At 41.3% G+C, this 22,362-nt stretch overlaps 1 protein-coding gene across 5 annotated transcripts in view; it reads right to left on the reverse strand.

Annotated features, from left to right (window-relative positions):
- Positions 1-627: 627 nt before the first annotated feature.
- The window catches only part of Rapgef6 (Rap guanine nucleotide exchange factor 6), a 183,335-nt gene continuing 161,600 nt past the window's right edge, over positions 628-22,362 (reverse strand). For 2 of the 5 annotated variants that reach the window (XM_052195331.1, XM_052195334.1), the window contains 6 exons: positions 20,072-20,260; positions 16,044-16,178; positions 10,027-10,255; positions 7,856-8,358; positions 5,710-6,024; positions 628-3,772 (listed from right to left, as the gene is read on the reverse strand). In XM_052195331.1, the coding sequence (XP_052051291.1) occupies positions 3,747-3,772; positions 5,710-6,024; positions 7,856-8,358; positions 10,027-10,255; positions 16,044-16,178; positions 20,072-20,260 (1,397 nt within the window). In that variant the 3' untranslated portion in view covers positions 628-3,746. The other 3 variants (XM_052195332.1, XM_052195333.1, XM_052195335.1) reach the window with 3 other exon arrangements.

Consider the following 22,362-nt stretch of genomic DNA (forward strand, 5'->3'; position numbering starts at 1 on the left):
CAAGGATCCTTACACAGTGGATGTCCTTCCTCTATTCACTGGACTATGTGGGGTCTCCAATAGAAAGGGACCATGTTTTTATTTGAGACCATCCTTCAGATGATGCCCTGGTATGAATGCAAGCTGACAAGTTCTTTAGGGACCAAGTGCATCTGTACCAACCGTGACAGTTTGCCCAGGATTTTTCTGTTAGGAAGCAAGTTTAATGGGGTTTAAAGCCATTGTTACTTCATTTGAAACAAAAAACATCTTTTAAAGTACATCAGTTTCAGAGATTATATGGTTGATAGTAATAGAAGACTCCAGATTTCTCTGGTGACTTGGGAGGCAACACAGGTTCCAAGTTGGCATTCTTACTAAGTTTAGTTGGGGTATCCTAGGCTGGCTTCAAACTCTCTATTTAGTGAAGGTGACTCTGAAATTGTGGTCCTCTTGCCTCCACCTCCCCAGGGCTGTGGTTGTAGCTATGCTGTAATATCCACTTTTATTGGGTCTAGGAATCAATCCAGGGCTTCGTGCATGTTAGGGAGGCAAGCAATCTCCTGATGAGCCACCCTGCAGCCTGAACACTTTGAAGTGACCCGGTTAACTGTTCCATCGGTTCTATAAATTTGGGAAGGAAGTATACACAGTTAATACACATTCTTTATTGGTTCCGATGTATTAGGAGATGTGGTAATAAATGATAACCTTACATTTTCTTAACCAAAATATAACAAGTATTTACACTCAGTAAAAATACAAAGCATACAGAGGCACTGTCTTTCTAAAAGACATAAGTTTAAGAGGCATCAAAAACTAGGAGACAACATTGCTTGTGACAGGATGCCTTACAATCAATGAGTTGTGCAGATAATTGTTACTTGATCATAGCAACTGTGCAATTTTGCTTTTGTTTTTGATAAACTCACATTTCAATTTTAAAACATCTATTAAGTTCAACTGCATTCATTCTGTACAATAAAAATAAAGAGGCCTTTTAAACAACAAAAAAGCTAAAGACAACTGGGGCTCAAGTTCGACTTGAAAATGTACCTGACTCATCTCCCTTGGACCCCACCTTTTGTAGCATGTGACAGAATGCTGCAAGGACACACACAATGTTTTTTAGAACGTTTCCAACCAAATAACCACTGTTTTAAATGTTTAAGGGCCTTTCTCCTTTTTCTTTCTTTGTAATTATTTAAGGAGGCTCTTATGGTTACTCCTCCTCTTCCAGCTTGGTAGAGATCAAGAGGGTAATCAACATGCCACCTCTTGAATACTCTCTAAGGATTTTCCTCTCCAAAGATCATTTATAAAGACATCAGTTAGAGGAAATGAAATCTGGTGATTGCAAGTAACCTTGCTGTAAGCAGTGGCTGGATTCACTAGTCCCTAAATGGTTTACTATGAGAATTTGTTGAAATTTATTATTTGGCAAAACTCTGCACTACCAGTCTCGTTCTTTGACAGTCTTGGCAGGTGCGTTTTAGTAACAAGGACAAATGGGGGTTTGGGACTGGAGCAGGCATGGGCTTTAAGGCTTCTCTTGCTCTAGTCACATGACTAAAAAAAGGCAGACATGATTTTTTTCAGGTACTCTTATACATCAAACCACAAAGCATTTGGTTTTTATTCTGATCAATGTGATCAGTTGGTCTGAACACTCACAGATAAAGCTCGATTAAAACCAAGGCAGCTACATAACTCGGGTTCAAAGCCACAGACCTTAACTCTCTATGCAAGACATTTACATTTTTAAGGACCAAGGCAGGTAAAGGTCCATCTGTTTGAAGACCTGGTGGATAAGCAGAAGCTGTGCAGACAGCACATTTTTCTGGAGCAATGGTAGAAAATGGTGACAATGAGTACCCAAACTTGGATTAAAAAGGCGGATATAGCAAAAATATTTTTTTTTTTTTTGGACATGGAAACAATCTGCAAGTAGGTGAATAAAAAGATTCACAATCAGAAAACAGCACAGTTCATAGGCCAGATCAGTTTAGCATGGCTGTCAAGCTACAGCTGACACTCAGGCTACTTTGTACTAAAAGGGTCAGTAAGGCTGTGCCCCACGCACTGCACCTGGGCTCAGGTCTAAGGCTTTTGGGTTAATGTTTCCCCAGGGGAATTCTTCAGCCATTATGTTTCCTAGAGACAGGCATTTTGTGGGAAGACACAATACTGTTACATTTGGAACTGTTCTGACTCTCAAGTGATTAGACAGAAAAACAGGAAGAGAGAGCAAGGGAAAAGTACAAACTAGAAAAGGCGGTTGGTCACATGACTGCTCTGTAGCAAAGCTGTCATGGTCAGTGCACTTTCAATGGCTTTGGCTTTTTTTGTAATTACAGAAGTTTATGAAATCTTATTTGCCTTTACATTAAAAAGCAAATCAAAACCTTTAAATATATATACAAATGTTATACTTAATTTGTAAAAATGTGAAAAGTACACTTTATTTAGTAGGCAGTCACAGAATCTGAATCATATACTGAAGAATGCATGTCCGGGAGGTCACAAAGGATGTCCTTTCCAGGATGGGAGTCTCCATTATTCTTGCTCCTCTCTCTTATACGAGTTTGTCTCTTGGTGACTGAGCTCTGGAGGCTCAGAGCTCAAGTCCCATGATTGCACATGTGGTTGAGTGCTGAAAGTCACGGCACAGGCCAAGGGAACCTTCACCATTGCATCCGTGATACTTTTTCTTACTATTGTGTGTATGTAGGGGTATTCTGACTGCATGTATGTCCACGTGCCACATGCATGCAGTGCCTGTGGAGGTCAGATGGTGTTAGATACCCTGCGTCTGGAGTTACAGGCAGCTGTGAGCTACCATGCGAGTGCTGGAATTAAATTGGGCGCTCTGCAAGAGTATCTTAGCCATCGCTCCAGATCCTACGACATTTCTTTTAAACTAGGAATTCATACTTGAGTTGTGAAATGTTAGCTTAGGGTTTCTATAGAAAGAAAACTCTGGAGAAGCTATTGCCAGTGGGTTTGCAGTATCCTCACAATTGGATGCAACGTGATGTTTATTTCAGAAACAAGTTCGATGTTAACCTTTCCTTCTTTGAAAATTAGAGTTCTCCCTTCCTACTCCTGCTTTGCTCTTCTTTCCTTGATTGCTAAGACCGCCATGGCTGCTGTAGCCCACACCATGATGAGCTGGCAGCTTGCTCTACACTTGAACAGGTGTCCTGTTCCCACCTGAGTGTCTGCTACAATGGTGCCACATCTCTGTACCTGTGTTGGGATGACATCTGCTGCTCAGACCACAGACAGCTTTATAGACTAAGACAAATAACAGCTAACAAGAGCTTTTGAAAACAAACAAAACCACAATACTTCAAATAATAAGTTACTTTTCAAATACACAAGAATATCCTTGGTATTGGCAGACATTTTGAATGTGTCCTTTTACCCCAAGCTATGGCTTGGAAATAATAATATTTAAATGAGTCTTGAAAAGATAAACTTATAGTGATATACAGGGGGACAACTCTGAGCTTGAATGTGGTCCCAAGGCAGGAGTGATGTGCAAAGTTTAGGCTGAGGTCAGGTGCAAGACCCAGATAAGGAAGGAGACTGCACCTGCGGGGACAGAACAAAAGGAAGCACGACTCAGAAGAGCTCCTCCTCAGAGCCCAGTGTGGAAACCTCAGCACTGGTGGCAGCAGGGAGCTGTTGGCCTTGGCCTGCAGAACCACCAGCTCTTTTCCATGGTCCTGACTTCCAGTGGTCTCCAATGTGCCGTCCAAAGGTTAGACTGCTGACACCTGCTCATTTTCTGAAAATAATGAAGACACAATTAGCCAGCACATCTATCTGTTAATGCAGATCAAACAATGACAGACAAGATTATCTGCTACATAAGAAGCTTTCTCTATCTCAACAAATCTTGGTAGATATCCCATCAAGGCTCAGGTTTGACTGTAACACTGAGGGCTAACAGAAAACTGGAAATTTCAAAATTAAAAAATTATTTCACACTTATTTTTCATGAGTGTGTCTTGTGTGTACATAAATGCCACTGTGCATGTATGAAGTGTGAAGTGTCAGAGGACAATTTGTAGAATTGCTTCTCTTCTTCTGGGGATAAAATTCAGGTCATCAGGCCTGGCAAGAAGTGCCTTTACCTCCCGAGTCACTTCTCTGGTTGCTGTAGTTTCTTTTTTTTTTTTTTTTTTTTTTCCGAGGCAGGGTTTCTCTGTGTAGCCCTGGCTGTCCTGGAACTCAGAAATCCACCTGCCTCTGCCTCCCAGAGTGCTGGGATTACAGGCGTGCGCCACCACCGCCCGGCTGTAGTTTCATTTTTTTTAGTGTGTGTGCATGTGTACAGGTACATATGTGTGTATGGGTGTGTGTACATGTGTGAGTATATGTGTGCACAGATGTGTGTGCGCATGTGAGTATATGTGTACATAGATGTGTGTGCATGTGCATATATGTGTGATATGTGTGTATAGGTGTGTGTGCATGTTTGTGAGTATGTGTACAGGTGAGTGTGCATGAGTGATATATATGTGTATGTGTGTGTGTGCATGAGTATATGTGTGTACTGGTGTGCGTGCATGTGTGATGTGTGTATGGGTATGTACATGTGTGAAGTATACATGTGTACAGCTGTGTATGCATGTGTATGGAGACTAGATCTAGAGGTTGACATCTGATGTCTTTTTTTTTTTTTTTGGTTTTTCGAGACAGGGTTCCTCTGTGTAGCCCTGGCTGTCCTGGAACTCACTCTGTAGACCAGGCTGGCCTCGAACTCAGAAATCCGCCTGCCTCTGCCTCCCAAGTGCTGGGATTACAGGCGTGCGCCACCACCGCCCAGCTGACATCTGATGTCTTAATGGATGGATTACTCTCTATTTTAGTTATTCCCTATACCCAGAAAAGGATTGCCTGGTGGTCTTGGAGCTTATTGATCTGAGTAGTCTACATAGCCAGCTTGCTCTGGGGATCCTGTGCTCCCTAGTGCTGGGATTTTGGCCAGTTTTTACATGGGACTCTGAATTCTGATCTTTGGAGCCATCTTCCCAGATAGTTTTAAAGTATCACTTTACTACTATACTGTTTAGAAGGATAAAACATTTATTTTTAGTGTAGACACTACTTTTTAAACTTTTGCTACAGTTATAAATCAGTTACAAAAAATCTTAATGAACTTAAGATTTTTGCTTGTCAGAGGAACTAAGCCAAGAGTGTCTTTTAGACAACGGTCTTTTGTAAAACTTTATTCAACAGACATCAAGTACCTCTCAGAATCCTCCTACTGTTTCATTATCAAAGATAATGATACTCCATTTGAGCTGGCATCAGAGCAATGGGCACATAGAGACAGCAGCCTGATTTTGTGTGTGTGTGTGTGTGTGTGTGTGTGTGTATAGAGTGTTTGTGTGGGGAGGCCAGGGAGTACTTTTTGTTGTTGGTCTCTTCTTGTGTGGGTTTGAGGGCCAGAACTCAGGCTACCAGGTTTGCACAGGTCTTCTGGCTGGGCTCAATAGAATAATAAATACATTTATTTTTTAGTAGTGCTGGAGACTGAACCCGGGGCCTCATCTGTGTTAGTCACTTTATCACTGAGCTATATTCCTAGATCCCAGTTTTAAAAAAACAAATTTAAGGAGATTAAAAGCCATTACAGATTATCACAGATATCAAAGAAAAGACCCTTTTGTGCTCCACAATCTACTCAAGAGCCACGGAGACAGTGTGTCAACGTACCATCTGCTTCGCTTTCTGCATCAGCCACATCTGCTAGTTTGGGATGGGACGGCTGCAAGCTATGCCTTTGAGGCTGGGATCCAATCTTCGAGGGAACCCAGGCTGAGGTGTGGCTACTGGGAAGAGCTGGCGGCAGTCTAGACAGGCTGTTAAGCATCATCTTTGATCTCTGTACTGCCACACTATAGTCTGGAGGTTTTAGGTGCGGGTGGGGTCCTTCCTTTAGGTCCGCTAAACAAATTCCCAGATATCCTGGAGGAGTGGGAGGTGGCTCCCTATACCTATCACCTTTCTTGGGTGAGGTGACACAGTACACTGGTGTGAAAAAATAAGCAGTGAAATGTTAATGGAAAAACATAAATAACAAAGGAAAGAAAATCCACACTCAACATCACAATGGCAAAAATATAACTTAAAAACAGATGAAATGAATACACTTAAATACAATGATAGCAAACTAAAAATGTTCTTACAAACACTAATATATTTTTTAAGAAAGCTCTACATGCAGACAGTTACATGAAGCCGGAGAACAGTGATAGGACACCTCTCCCCAGGTATAGCCCTCACACCCAACAGCTCAATCAAGCCCTCAAGTCTGAAGACAATCAGTCACAAACACACTTGTGTTGGCTGAAAAGCATCTACTTTAAATCACAGCATTGGCATATGGGTTACAGAGTGTCTTCTGGTGCTCAGGGTGGACACATTCCCAGTCCAGGCATGCACACCAATGCCCTTTTCCAGTGTAGATGAACTCTTTGTGGGATCTTATTTTTGTTTTGAGAAGGATCTCTACACAGCCCTGGCTCACAGAGATCTCCCTCATCTGACTCCTGGCGCTGAGATTAAAGGTGTATGTGCCACCCTCGACTAGGATCTTACGTTTAACTCCTATTTTCTGATTAAAGTGTAGGGAAAAAACCCCAAAGTTTAGAAAATGTGACCTTAAGAATAATGGCAACTTTTCTTTTTGTTAAGTGTATATTAAGCCCCTGGGATGGGACGAAGCTTCAAAAAGCACCAGAACAAGGAAGAAAGGAGTGAAACATGCTCAACTGTCTGTTGATTACACAAAGAACATTGAAGACACTGCCAACACACGAGCAGAATGGATTTAAGGAGTATTAAATAATTCTCACATCTACATTTATTACACCATCACAATAAGAGCTTTGTTCTTATTGATTTCTAGTCTTCTGCCAGTAAACTCGAAAATAATGCAATGTCAAGGTCAGAACAGGCCTGTTTTCATCTGAGGACAAGCGGACATGACTAAATATGGCAATAGAAAAGTTGTTAAGAGAAGAGAAAAATGAAGAAGGATTTACCCATATCACCAAGAAGTGAAAGATATTAAAATTAACACACAGGGGGACCTATGCTTACACATTCCTAGAATCCTGAAAAATCCTAAATAAATCCAAGATATTACAAGATTAGCACATTTGATGGTCATTTCATGTAATAGTAAAGTAGAGATATTATGTGAAAGTATTAATGTAATTCAGGGAATAAACAATATGAGGACTAAATAGATTGCAAAAGCTTACCAGACAGCAACTCTCACATCAGCTGAGACCCAGTGATGTGCACCAGGCTAGGTTCACAGAACTGTCTGGGCCCTCTTTCTGTCTCTGTGGTTCCTGGGAGTGAGTGCAGGGCCTGTGGAGCTAAGACCTACTTTATCAGCATCTCAGCATGTCTCTCTGCCTAAAAAGAGGACCTATTTTTGTCATGTATACATAGCAACTGTGGTTCCAACAACTTAGAGATCAATACGACAATCTTTTCTTCACCTGCTCATACTCCTAATGGCTTGAGTATGTACTCTGGAACTTTAGAAAAGCTGCGTTCCATGTGTATCTGGCAGATAAGTGTGCTTTCTGTTTATTATTGTCAATTCCCTTCTTGTTTTTTATATAAATACAAGGACATGCATGACAGAGAAAAAACAAACAAATAAACAAAAAAACAAAGCTATGCAGAAGCCACAAATTTTGGGGCAAAAAATTGTGGAAGAAAGAAAAAAAAGTATAGAATGAGAGAAAGAATAAGATCTGGTAAAGATGGCCCCATATCTCTTTTTAGGGGGAGGGGGCAAATAATGCCTCAGCATCAGTGACACAAACAAACCTGCACTTACCAATTAAGCCCTTGTCTGTACTGGAAGTGACAGTTTTATAAGCAGGGTCAGTGGCACCCCTGGGCTCCAAGCCATCAGGTACCTCTGCTGGTGCACTTTCCAACACCCTCCGCTTAACTGTCCCGTAGTTTGGCTCGCATGTGTCAGACAGTGAGGAGGAGGAGGCCCAGCTCTGCCTCCGCTGGGTCATCTCTAGGCTGCCTTTGCACTGGCCACAAGTTCTTGAGTAGCCTTTAGGACAGGCACAGGGCTCACAGTCAGTGGGCTCAACTTCAGCAATAGGGTCATCTAAATGCATGTGTCTGTAAGAATTCAGAAAGTCCCAGCTTTTTTGATTTTGAAGGCTTTGGAAGTTGTCGTGGGAGCTGCTGGAACATGAAGTCCAACTGCCCCGACCACTGTCAGCTGCTTCCAGCACAACATGCTCATGAGACATTTCTTCGCTGCTCAGAGAAGACGAGACAGCTACACCCTTGATAAAAGATGGCTTTGACAGCATCCACCTGAAAGTGGGGACAAACAGAAGAGCAATGAGTAATCTGGTGGTGGACTGGAGACTCCCCAGAACATGCCCCTCCTACAAGACACCAGGACACACTGGAATCCTTAGCCAGGCTAAGAAATCCTGATAGGAAGGAAGGAAGGAAGGAAGGAAGGAAGGAAGGAAGGAAGGAAGGAAGGAAGGAAGGAAGGAAGGAAGGAAGGAAGGAAGGAAGGAAGGGAGGGAGGGAAAAGTATACCTTTGTAAATACATGGCTCTCCCAATGTGGAAAATTCAGCATTTCTAAGCTGAGGAGTCATGTTTTATTTTTTTCACAAACATTTGAAGGAAAGTCAACAACACCATTCCCAACGTGCCTACTACACAGATGCCACCATTTACAGCAAGGTTTCCAAACATGGGCTCCATGTAGCCAAAGGTCTGCTTCTGTATAGTCTGGGGTAGAGATGGTTTCTATATATTTAAGGCTCCCTTTCTGTTCAACCTGCAGCATGCATGCTGCCACTAATAGCTACGAACATACCATAATACAAAATCTGTAAGCATATAAATTAAATATGCTTATGAAGACATGATGAGGCATTTCTTTATTACTTTTTTTTTTTGGTTTTTCGAGACAGGGTTTCTCTGTGTAGCGCTGGCTGTCCTGGAACTCACTCTGTAGACCAGGCTGGCCTTGAACTCAGAAATCCGCCTGCCTCAGCCTCCCAAGTGCTGGGATTAAAGGCGTACCACCACCGCCCCACTTTTTTTTTTTTAAAGGAGGGATGGAATCAACTGTGCTTTTCTTGAATGTCAATGTTTTTTTTGTTTTTGTTTTTGTTTTTTGTTTTTGGAAGACAACATAATCTCAATGTCAAAGGCTAGACATGGGGATTCAGACCAAGGCTTGGTCCTACTTTCCTAGGTCCTGCACTCATCTGGACATCCATGCAGGCCTGGAAGTCTGCTGTACGGACAGACATGCTGGCCTGGAGTCTGCTGTATAGTACAATATTTCTCCAGGAGCCACAGTAACAACAGCAGGCGCAAGGTGTTCTTAGATGTGATGCACGGCAGAAAGGAACCTGAATAAACAGTTCAGACGCACACAAAAGGGGCCTACCAGGTGGCTGCAGAGGCATTCCTTTAATCCCAGCAGTAGGGAGGCAGAGGCGGAGGGGGGGGGGGGCAGAGGCAGATGGATCTCTGTGAGTTCGAGGACAGCCAGGGTACACAGAGAAACTGTTTCAAGAACCAAAAACCAAACTAAAACAATAAAAAAAGGGAAGCCGGGCTGTAGTGGCTCACACCTCTAATTCCAGCACTCTGGGAGACAGAGGCAGGTGGATTTCTGAGTTGGAGGCCAGCCTGGTCTACAGAGTGAGTTCCAGGACAGCCAGGGCTATACAGAGAAACCCTGTCTCGTAAAAACCAAAGCCAAAAACCAAAAAACAAACAAACAAACAAACAAACAAACAAAAAAACCCTACCCCCCCCCCAAAAGGTACCTGTATATCTTTCAAGTAGGTGGATTTTGTACTCAGTATGTAAAAAGGGAATAAATATAGCCTCATACTCTTACACAGTATGCCATATACCTACACTACCTGGGGAGGGTGCAAGTCAGGCTCTCTATGCTGCATACTGGTTCTACTTTTGAGATAGGAACACAGACATAGATGTTTACCCATGAGCAAGCTGACTGTGGTCTGAGATCCCTGAAGGGTGATCTGTCTTTTCCAATGCCCCTGTGGGCTCAGGAACTGCTAGGCTGTGGGTGGGACAGCGTTCATCCTGCCCAGCTGCAGACATGGAGTCAACAGAACCATTGCTCACAATGCTGGACCGAGAGGAGATTTCACTGTGGCTGGAGTCAGACAAGTTGTCACATTTACTTGATGGTGTGAGTGTATAACCTGAATGAGAAAAGAACACCAATCAAACTTCAAAATAAGAGGACATACAGGGGCAGTCATGGAAGACCAAGAAAAAAATGAATAACAAAAGCAAAAGCAAAAGCAAAAGCAAAAGCAAAAGCAAAGCAAAGCAAAGCAAAGCAAAGCAAAGCAAACCAAACCAAACCAAAGTAGGAGGAAATGCCAGGATTCAGGCTTGAGGATGTAAGGATGGCAATTTCTCCATTCCTTTTCCCATATAGCTATTCCCATACCACCCATAACCCACAGAACTCCAAATTGCAGAAAAAAAATGTCAAAATCTAGTATTACTGTCCCAGAGTCACATACTTTCTCAAATTTTCAGTAAAACAAGAGCAATGAATATATTATAAACATTAACAAGTACCCATAGTACAATTTTCAACCTTGTTTTAACTCTATCCCCTTCTTTGACATAAAATATTTCATGGCCCACCCTGTGGAAGCAATAGGCGGCTCAAAGAACTGTACTTGGAAATCTTCAAAGTGCATACACTTACCTCAGATATTCTACTTACTCTACCCAAGTCTTTTCCCAAACATAGGAGCACTATTTCAACCAATTATTTGTAGTGATTCTAAGAATACAATTCAGGTATTCTTTATAGGTTGGGCAAAGACTCTACCAGTGAGAGCTCCAGCTGTTTCTGTGTGCATGCACACACGTTAGTGGAGTATGTCTCTGTTCATGTGGGTATGTATATAAGTCAGAGGTTATGAAAGATGTTTTTCTTGATTGCTTTCTACCTTATTCTTCCTTTAAGACACTGAATCTGTAATCATCAGCTGGCTAGTCAGAGAGCCCAGGTATGCTCTCTTCTCTAGCCCACTAAGCCATGCTAGGGTAATCTAGTGCACGATGGATTTTTACCTAGATGCAGGGCATAGGGATCCAGGTGCCCACATTTAAAGGTCTTCCTAGACTTGTTTCAGTTTCTTTAAACAAATTGTTATAGATTTGGACATGATTAATTTTGTTAAGAATTAAATAGCTGAGCGTAATGCATGGCTACAGAAGACCTGTCTTTTGGAGGGATAAAGGGTAGGGATAGAGTAAGGTAAGGATGCAAAACCACATCCACAGTATGACAGCTAAATGTACAAAGTGGTCTATAAGAGCAAGAAATCATACTTTGGTTTCAAAATAAGAGAAAATGCTGTAGCAGCTCTACAAGGGGCTGGTCTTTTAGAAGCAACAATGCCTTCTTGTTCACACTGCAGAGTGAGGTGTGACAGACAGGTCACACGACTTTTGGATCAATTCTCAAAACATCACTAAAGAAAAAAAATGGAAGGCTCCTGTATGTTCCTGATGCCCAGTAACACAAAGAGGAAAATAGCTAAGTGTTAGTGTCTCCTTAGGCCTTAAGGGTTTGGGCACGTGTGACTAAATTCACTAAGAAAAAATGGCTGTGAAGCAACATTTTTGAGAGTTGCCATTGAACATTTTACAGAAAAATCAAGATCTGTAAGTGTGATTTACCCTCGGGCTTACGGGCCAACAACCCAGTAAGACAGACAAGCCAGTGCTTCTGACTTTTACCACATGGCCTTGTGTTTGGGCTCACTGTCAGTGTCTCCAAAGCCATGAGATGATTATCCAGTTTTTAAGAAGAACAAGACAATAAATATGTCAAATGAAAAATCAAACCAGTTAACAGCCACTGCTTTTTCACTGTACTGAATAGATTTGCTTCATTTTTTTCACATCGGTTTTATCCTTATGTTTGTTAAACCAGAATTTCTCAAAGGTAGCTGATGCTAAGAATTGACTGCAACATTTATTACATTAATACATATCTGGCACCCATTCAAGTTTAAGAGAAGATCTGGGGTGGACATGGTAATTTTACTTAAAAGTTTCCAGATGATTCTGAACCTGCTGGGGTAACAGCCCCAAAGTTGAGGCAGTAAGATTACAAACAGCTTCCTAAGAAGCTTTCTCTGATAATTTCACTCAGTCTCAGCTGCTATCAGAAGAAAATACAGCAAAGTACAGAAAACAAGTGGATAAAATTTACTAACTCAACACAGTGGTCAAAGAACATATGTACAAGTGAGACACAGTAAATCAGTATTTCTTTGTTGTTAGAGGAGCTACAGTAAGCATAAAATGCTTAATAGTACTTACTACATTGTCTGCCCAATGTCTGAGTTCGAGCTACATTTACATGAATAACTTTAAACAAGTTTAACACTAATATTAGAAAAGAAACTTTTCAGAGAGTCTTTCTCCGTTTAGTCTTGAGCCGCGTACAGAAGCAGCTCAGCGCGGTACTGTGGCTTTGGCTACTCGAGTCGTAGATGGCACTGCCTCTCTCATCTGTGATGTTGCTTCCAACACCCTTCACTTTCTCACAGCTGTCTGTAGCTTGATTGTGATGTGCATCCTCTTTTTGGTTGTTGACTAGTCTCTCCCTTGAAAGCGTTCTCTCCCTAAATCTTCTAAACGGGGATGTCATCCTTCTCCTGGTAGTGTCCTCACACCTTGTCCTGTCTCTATTCTCCTCAGTGGCCTTCTTGGTCCTGTCTGTTCTTTTGGCTGTGCTCCCAGTAATCTGAAGGATTTTCTTTTGCAAGTAAACCCCACCTATTCCGGGGCAGCTCTGGCCACTGATCTTGGTGCTGGGCTCACGGGGAGGGGATGAGGAAGACCCTGAGAGACGCAGCAGGATGCTGTGATCAGATAGGATACTGCCAACTGGAGGGAGAGATGCAAAAACCCTGACATGGTCAATTAATTCTTTTCAACTAGTCACAATTAGCTTGGTTTACATAACATTTCACTAATTTAAAATTTTATCATCTTGACAACATCTAACTATAGTAACATTTAAAAAAAATAAACTATGGAGTTATAGCTACTGTACAGCATAAACACCTGTTTATTACTACACCTGTTTGTTACTACAAGACAAGAGGATAAATATTACCTTGCTCAGAACATGCTGACAAAAATGCTGAAAGCAAGCCATATTGGTAAGAATTATAAAGACAAATATGACAACAATATCAGGTAATCTGAACCATTCCTTAAAAGAAATAATGTTTAGAATTTTCAGGAGATTTTAATTTAAAAAAGCTCAGTAAAAACCAAATAGGACATACACAGGATCTAAGGACACCTTTATAAAGCACTGTTTCTGGTACATGCCGGGCTCCAAGATGAAGGAATGTTCAGGTTGTTTGGCTTACCCTGCACCACTAGGGCATGCATGCGTGCCTGTGTGTGTCAGTGTGTGTGTGTGTGTCAAGCTAAGTGGTCATGCATGCGTGCCTGTGTGTGTCAAGCTAAGTGGTGCTCTCCCTGAGGAGCAGCTGATTGATTGGCCCAAGTGATCTGTCTCTCTCGTCCCCAGTCCCAGAATTATGAATGTGCTACCATGCCTGAGATTTAACATCGTGCTACGGGTGAACCTAGGTATTCATAAAGTAGGTGCTTTATTGATTGAGCCATCTCCCAGCTCTTGGCTTCTAAGTTCTTGTTTAAATTCTCCTTATATAAATATGAAATAGGTTTACCTTACTGGTGATGAGAAAAAAACTAATTACAAAGTTAAACAGCAACTGAGAACAGATGAATAATGGACTTGTACAACAGAAATTCGGTTCACCCACAGGCCACTAGCATGCACCTGTTTATGGAAATAGAGGCACTGAGGTGTGGTTGGGTTTTTCTTTTCTTTTTGGAAGGGTCTTACTATGCAGTTTTAAGTGGCCACAAACTTGCTATATCCTCAAGGATGACCTAGAACGCATGTCACATTCTCCTGCCTCAGCTGGCTGAGTGCTGGTATTACAGGTATGTACCACTACAGACAGGTATGCCTGGCTGTCTTGATGCGGTCTTGAAATATTTAAGAATAATTTCTGAAACCTTTTTTGAAGAGAATTCTTCAAACTTCTAAAAACACCTATGTCAGGTCCACACTTAGAAACATCATGCTCAACTGTCAGCCACTTATTGACAGACGACAGAGAAAAGAATTTACACCAGTTTAAGAATAGCTTTGAGGACTGGTATGGTGGTGTATACCTATAATCCCAGCACTTGGGAGGCAGAGGCAGGTGGATCTCAATCTCAGCCTGGCCTACATAGCAGGTTCCAGAAAAGAAAAGAGTGAATTTTTCTTGGGATATTTTTATCCATAATATTTCTTTCCAAGCCACAGTAAGCACAAACCACAATCAGATCTAGCAGCTTCTTCCTTACAGAACTGTCTATGCACAGGTTCTTACTCAGTCTCTACATACTTGATGACCTGCCTGACTATGGGCTTGGTTGCTGCTTCTAGAGATCTGATGAAGGTCTTCTGGATAATCAGCTCATACAGACAGAGAGGAGACATAGGTCTCTGTGTCTTACAAAGTATAATGAGACACAGTAGAATCAGAAACTGCTTTATGAATATACCTACTCTACATAGTCCTTTTATGTCCTATTTGGTTTTCATGAACCATTCCTTTGTAAAACCTCAGCCACCTGAGGGTAGAAAGGAGTAAGTGAGTTATGCCACCCTGGGGTAACAGCAGGAAAAGGAACATTTGAATGTACTAATCACTTACCACACATAGAAATAACATTTCTGTTAAACTGTATACACAGACCCTAAGACAAAGGTTTTTTTGTTTGGACCTTATGAACAAAAATGGTAACAAAAAAGTAACAAGGAACAGAGTGTCAAGCTCAGGTGGTGACATCATTGTGCTGCAGCTGGCACATTCCTGAGGAGTGAACCTTAGATCTTGGGAAGGGAGTGAGCTGGGGGAGTTCCAACAGCCAGGACTTCTAAACTTAATCTCCCCTCTGGCCAGGCAAGATCCTCTACTGTGATTATATAAAGTGTATTATCCTTTTACACTCATGAAAAAGCCAGGACTAGGATGCCCCTTCTCTATTATAGTTTCAGAGTGTGGAAGACCAGAGTAAGAAATGCATTATTCTTTAGCATGCCTAACATGTGGTCAACATCATGTGGCACCTCAATAGTTCAGTTTAGCCAAGAAAATCTTCCAGCTGACACATGAACACACATGTAAAGAATCAGGATTGGTATCTTTTCTTTCCTGGTTTTATATAAATGTAACAGCCCAAGACATAGATAATTTTAAATCCCCTTAAATAAGAAAAACCGGAGGAAACCAAAAGGAAAAACCTAAATTTTTTCTTTCTTCTTGTTTTTTAGGGCCTCTCTGTGTAGCCCTGGCTGTTCCGGCACTCACAGAGCTCCACCGTCACTACTGCCTGAGTGCTGGGATTAAAAGCTAGGCCACCATTTATTCTTTTCCTACATTTTCCTACAAAAACAAAAACCTTTTTTTGGGAGCTGGTTTCAGGCCTTGAATCTATTGTGTAGTAAATGACAACCCTGACCCCCTGGCCTCTCTTCCCAAGTGCTGGTGTGCACCATCACATCCAGTGTAAATATAATTTCTTATAGAATTTTATTTGCAAATTCCCCAGAGATGTTCAATTATATGAAACTGGAAAGATGGCACTGAGCACTGGCACAGACCAAAATGACTGTGATTTATGCACTTATTTCTATCCATGCTTCCCCTCTTTAAAACAGCTAAGGATCGATCATGCTTTAAATACTGGAGTCCTAGTTACTTGATAACACCTAAAAATGTTTGAATAATTTAGTGTGAAATATTAATTTAAAACTAGGCCTCAGCATTTTCACTTTTCTGCCATTTGCTTATAGACTGAAAGCAAACTGTGCTATTTGGTCTGAGAAGAATAGTGGGAAACATTCCTTCTTACCTTTGCGAGGAGAGCTTTGAGGAGAGGCAGGAGGGCTAGAGTGCAGAGAGGATGCTACAGAAATAGTATCTTCTGTGTGTTTCTTACCACTCACTTCTTCAGTTGGTCCTAAACCTTTCTGAGGTAAGCTTGTACCTAAAAATAAATGAATAAATAGGCCAATCAGCAACATTTTACAATGAAAAGGATGTAGTTGTCTAAATCATTAGTAACTAGAGTCAATGCCTGGTACAGTCAATCAAGGCGTGTAAGTGCAGTTAGGGACTTAAGTGTATGGGAAACGTCACACAGGCCTCATCTCTACGTTATTTATTCAACCTCAGCTGGCCAATACAGCCCAGATTAATAAGACAATTTGCTTTGTGGTATGGTGTATTAACCCTCCCAAAAGTAAGCAACAGACAGGAAAATTGTATTGCACTCCTAAAAACATTCTGGAGAAGTTCTATTCTACACTAACTAGCTACTGAGCACAGGTGAGATCCAGACACAGTTCCAGCCTACTCATTTATTCCACGGGTTCTAAGAAGTCATGGAGCTCCAGACCACTCTCCACATGGAGCACGGACAAGTGTGGAGAGGAGCTGGCCCAGTGACAGCAGTCTTCTGCAAAGGTCTTCTCACCAGCGGGCTCTCCTGCCTCTGGATTTGCTCTGCTCCTCCTCCCCACAACCGTCTCATGTTCAAGTATGTCTTCACCTCCCTCCTTCCATCTCCCTTTCCTTGTCTCCTTCTGTCACTCTCCTTAATAGAGTATTACTATGTAATTCAGCTGGTCTCGAACTTCTAGCCTGGGTTCACACTGAACTAAATTTCCCTGATTCAGTCTCCCAAGTGCTAGAATTAGAGGGGTGTATACCATGCAAGATTTCAAATCTTTTTAGTGGTTTCCCAGTGACAAATTTTGTCACTGGGAAAATTTAATATATTTAGGACTTTACTCCTCATATCCTTGGGAAGCTGTTTAGTCTGGTGGTTAAAAAGCAAGGGTTTTAGAGCTAGCCAGCCTAGAATCAACTGCCAGACTGATTATGTACTGGCACTGTGTACATTACTAAGAATCCATGTAGATCACACTGTCTCATCCTACCATCTCACCTCATAGGCATTATGAATACCAAGTAAATATAGTTAATAAAGATGGACTGTGTCTGAAACTCAGGGTTAAATGTGAGCTTCAAATGCTCATGCACACATGAGCCGAACTTTGTGTACACTAGTCAAGTACTCAACTACTAAGTCAAATCCCCAACCCTGATTTTCAGTTACTGTCTCTTAACATACATGCAATTTGTAGTAAACCAAAGTGTTTGTAGCTCCTTATAGATACCAACATTATCCCTGCCTTTGTTAAAGGCTTCTCTTGCTTTCTTCTTTTAATGTACTGTGTTAGCACACACATAATAAAGAAGTAATCTGTGTCTATAATGACACTAAATTGAAACTCTGGCCATTTTTTAATTCAATTCTGTATTCTCACATCAAATCAAATTAAAATCACATATGTCTATTAAGCATGTAACATGTATAATACATGGACCATGTTAATAATACCAGGAAATGAAGGTAATCTAGCTTCGCATATAAAAATGAACATAGAGATACTGTTAAAACACCAAATAAAGGTAATTCCAATAATGTCTATATGGCTCAAGGGGGAAAACAGAGTATAGATTATACTTATTTTATATTTAAAATATTTTATATTTAAAATATTTTTTAGATTTATTCTTTTATGTGTATGAATGTTTTGTCTGCATGTATGTGTACCATATGTGTGTCTAGTTTCCACAGAGGTCAGAGGCATTTGATCCCCTGGAACTGGAGTCAGATGGTTGTGAGTCATTATATGGGTGCTGGGAACCAAGATCCCTCTGCAAGAGGAACAAGTGCTATTAACTGCTATGCCATCTCTCTAGCTCTGTTCCTTAGACAAAACAAAACACAAACCCCAAAACCATACACAAAGATTTATTTTATTATGTGTCTGGGTGTCTGCAAGAGAATATAGATGCCCCAGGAGACCAGAGATATTTGATCATCTGGAAGTCAAGTTACAGGTAGTTGTGAGACACATGATGTGGGTGTTGGGAATCTAACTTGGGTTCTTAGGAAAGCAGTATTTCTTAATCACTGTGCAATCTCTCCTTCTACCTTTCTTTTCTTTTCTTTTCTTTTCTTTCTTTCTTTTCTTTCTTTCTTTCTTTCTTTCTTTCTTTCTTTCTTTCTTTCTTTCTTTCTTTCTTTCTTTCTTTCTTTCTTTCTTTCTTTCTTTCTTTCTTTCTTTCTTTCTTTCTTTCTTTCATTTATTTATTTTTTTGAGACAGGGTTTCTCTGTGTAGCCCTGGCTCTACATTTCTTTATTTCTAATTAAAAAATTTCCAGGGAATCCATGGGACTGACCCTAGCTGAGACTCCTATCAGTGGGGGACATGGAGACTGAAGTGGCCATCTCCTGTAGTCAGGTGGGACTTCCAGGGAAGGGAGGGGGACATCAATCCACCCATAAAATCTTCAGCCCTGAATTTGCCCTGCCTATAAGATATGCAGGGAATAAAGACTGAACAGAGATTGAGGGAACAGCAAGCCAACAATTGGCATAACTTGAGACCCATGGGAGAGAGCCAACCGACACTATTAATGATACTCTGCTATGACTGCGGAAACCTAGTATAACTGTCTATTGAGAGGCTTCATCCAGCAGTGGATGGAAACAGATGCTGAGACCCATAGCCACATATCAGGCAGAGCTTGGGGAGACTTGTGGAAGAGAGGGGGATAGAACTAAGAGAGCTGGAGGGGCCAAGGACATCACAAGGAGACCTACAGAGTCAACTAACCTGGGCCCATGGGGGCTCACAAAGACTAAACTCCCAACTTCTTTCTTTCTTTCCTTCCTTCCTTCTTTCTTTCCTTCTTTCCTTCCTTCCTTCCTTCCTTCCTTCCTTCCTTCTTTCTCTCTCTCTCTCTCTTTCTTTTTTTTTTTTTTTTTTGGTTTTTTCAAGACAGGGTTTCTCTGTGTAGCCCTTGTTGTCCTGGAACTCACTCTGTAGACCAGGCTGGCCTCAAACTCAGAAATCAGCTTGCCTCTGCCTCCCAAGTGCTGGGATTACAGGCGTGAGCCACCACCACCCAACTGCAGCTTGGTTTTCATGCGGGTTCCCTAACAATTGGAGTGGAGGTTGTCTCTGACTTAGTTGTCTGCCACTGGATCCCCTTCTCCTAACTGGACGCCTGGTTGGACCTTAATGGGAAAGGATGTGGTTAGCCCCATGGTGGCTGGATGTCCCAGGGTTGACTGGTACCCAAGGGGGGCTTCCCCTTCTCTGAGAAGAGCAGGGGGTAATGGGGGGATGAATTTATAAGGGTGGGACTGAGAAGAGAGGAGGGATGGAAGGCTGAGATTTGGATGTAATGTGAATAAGATGCGTGTGTGTGTGTGTGTGTGTGTGTGTGTTTATGGGTGTTTGGACTGCATTGTGAGCCTGTATACCACATGTGTGCAGTGGTCATAGAAGCCAGGAGAAGATGTTGGATCCTCTGGAACTAGAGTTACAGATGGTTGTGCACTATCATGTGGATACAGGCAATCAAATCCAGGCCCTCTGGAAGAGCAGCCTTAACCACTGCACTGTATTCTTGTGTACTTTACACATTCTTTTCTCCTAATGAGGTTTTCTGGAGGGGGCATTAAATGAAAAAGGGCAGTGTATGTTTTTTCATAATAAACAATTTGATTCTCATAGCTTTAGCAGGCTTGCATCTGTAGTATTTGAGATACAGTTTTGAATGCAGAATAGATTTCAGCTTGATGTGTTACCTAAGATTTGAAGTCAAGATGCACAGTTGTGTAAGATTTCTGTTGATGAACAGATTTTAGTAGTATAGAAATCCTACCACTAGTATTTAAAACATGCTGTCATAAAATATGTTGAGGCAAAACGAAACCGTTTTGACTCATATTCTTGTTAGCACTTAATTACTTTTGAAATTAAGAGTAAAATGAGTTTAGGGTTATGAGCACTCACCCAGCACATGGTCTTTGGCTTGTCCTTTCTTCCGGATGGGGTGCAAGTTAACTGCGGGCACCTGAAGCACCTGGCTCACTCTGTGTGGCTGATGCAAGTGGACTTTCGCTGTTTGGCCAACTGACCTCAGTGGCACAGGAGACATCTCAGATGATTTGGCTGACCTTTTTTCAGTTAAGTTCTTTGTCACTACAAGGAAAGAGAGAACAGTCAAGCAACAGTAAATTTTTAAGGCAAGACTATTAACAATGACAACTAGTTGCTTAAAAACTATACATTTTTACACAAAAAATTATCAAAGACTTATTTTCATAAAAGAAATTTAAATTCTGAAACTTCTGTGGAATAATCTGTTTGCTTCTTAAATCCTTGAATCCATTATCATGATCTGTCTCCTGAGGCCAAGTTCATATTCTCACATCTATATGACTGAAATTCTCTCCCTGGATCAATTCAGGTGTGCCACCAGTCATTCTCTAGATGATAGCAGAATGACCACTAACATGGAAACATAACCTACTAGCTTCCTTCTCTGTATGTCCCACAGACCTCACAACTCCCCATACTCTTAAGGCTTCAGCAAGACCCGTGAAGCTGTGACTGTCAGTCTGCTTCCACTGTGTATTTTCCCAATCTTCCATACTAGAGTCTTGAGGTTTCTATCAAGTCAGTCTTGCAGTTTGGTGTCAGCGCAAGCACACACACCTCATTAATTTTCTTTAGTATTAAGTATCCAATGTAGTTTTTTTGGTTATTGTTTGATACTAGCTTAATCTTGACTCTTTTTTGAAACAGGTCTTAATTATGTAGCCCTAGTCTGGTCATGAACATATACTATCCTGTCTAGTCTCTCAAGTACTATTTTTCACCAGAGAATACCTATGAGGGCTAAAGTCATATTTTAAATACTGTGCTTATGAGATCTATAAAACAAAACTGTCTCTAACCTGTAAACTCCACTTGTCCAAGGACAGATAACTTACTGGAATGCTGGAAGCTGTTCATGTAAGATAACAAAAAATGCATTTTCACTTCTGTAAACAAGGTTGTTTCCACCAACTGCACAGAAAGTGTTTGATCACAGATAGGTAGGAGGTGCCTTGGTATAAAGTACATTAGGATGTATGTCCCAAAAGTGCATATTGTGGGTTTTGCCTCTGTAAGTACCTCACTAAGATAATTTTCTGGAAATCCCAGGTATGGGCCAATGTCCATTGTTCTGGTCAGTATTTAAAGAAACTTGCTTCAAATTTGGCTCAGAAATTTTGATAGTGCTCTTATTTTGGTCTGGTGGGATTAACATACCACTATGCCCAACTCTTGCTAATATAGGAAACATTTTCTCTTTACCCAGTATTTTAAACTCATTGTTAAACCAGAAGTTGTTTCTCTGTTCTACTCAGCTGGCAAACTATTATATTACTATGGAAATACCAACACATTTATCAATCCCTTCTGTCAATAGAAAACTTGCAATTCCATTGTGCTTGTCATTTAATTTAACATTTAATAGGATTTTTTTTCAACTTCACCTCCTGTAACTCACAACTCCTCTTCCTGCTCCCCCCCTCTAGTTTTTCAAGTCAGAGTTTCTCTGTGTAGCCCTGGCTGTCCTAGAAGTCACTCTGTAGACCAGGCTGGGCTCAAACTCAGAAATCTGCCTGCCTCTGCCTCCCAAGTGCTGGGATTAAAGGTGTGTACCACCACTGCCCAGCGCTCTCGCTCTCGCTCTCTCTCTCCTTTTCTTTCTTTCTTTCCTTCCTTTACTTTCTTTCTTTTTTTCTAAGAGTTATTTATTTTATGTATGCCTGTACACTGTTGCTGTCTTCAGACATACCAGATCTAATTATGGATGGTTGTGAGCCACCATGTGGTTGCTGGAAATTGAACTCAGGAACTCTGGAAGAGCAGTCAGTGCTCTTAACCACTGAGCCCCCAACTCAAAATTTTCTTAACCCAGGGACATGTGTTCTGAAGCCTGCACTTGAAGAAGGCAGCACTAGTTAGGGTGTTCCTTGGGGATACAGTACTTACTGAGCAGAGGAATAGTGGGCAGGGTGGACTCTGAGGTGTCAGTAGTGAGGAGAAAAATCTCTTCCACAATGTTAGGATGTATCTACTTATATCTTACTGGTAAGTTATCAGTGCTAGTGTTTCAACCAAACCCCTAAGCTTTATAATTAGTAATTTTAGGCTATTATTGATGTCAATTTTCATTTAAAGGTGAGGGTTGAATGTTCTCAAACAGTATTTTCTATAATGTTCCAATAAAAAAATTTATTCCTATGTTG

Source organism: Apodemus sylvaticus, chromosome 10 (assembly GCF_947179515.1).
Source record: "Apodemus sylvaticus chromosome 10, mApoSyl1.1, whole genome shotgun sequence".
Lineage (NCBI taxonomy): Eukaryota > Metazoa > Chordata > Mammalia > Rodentia > Muridae > Apodemus > Apodemus sylvaticus.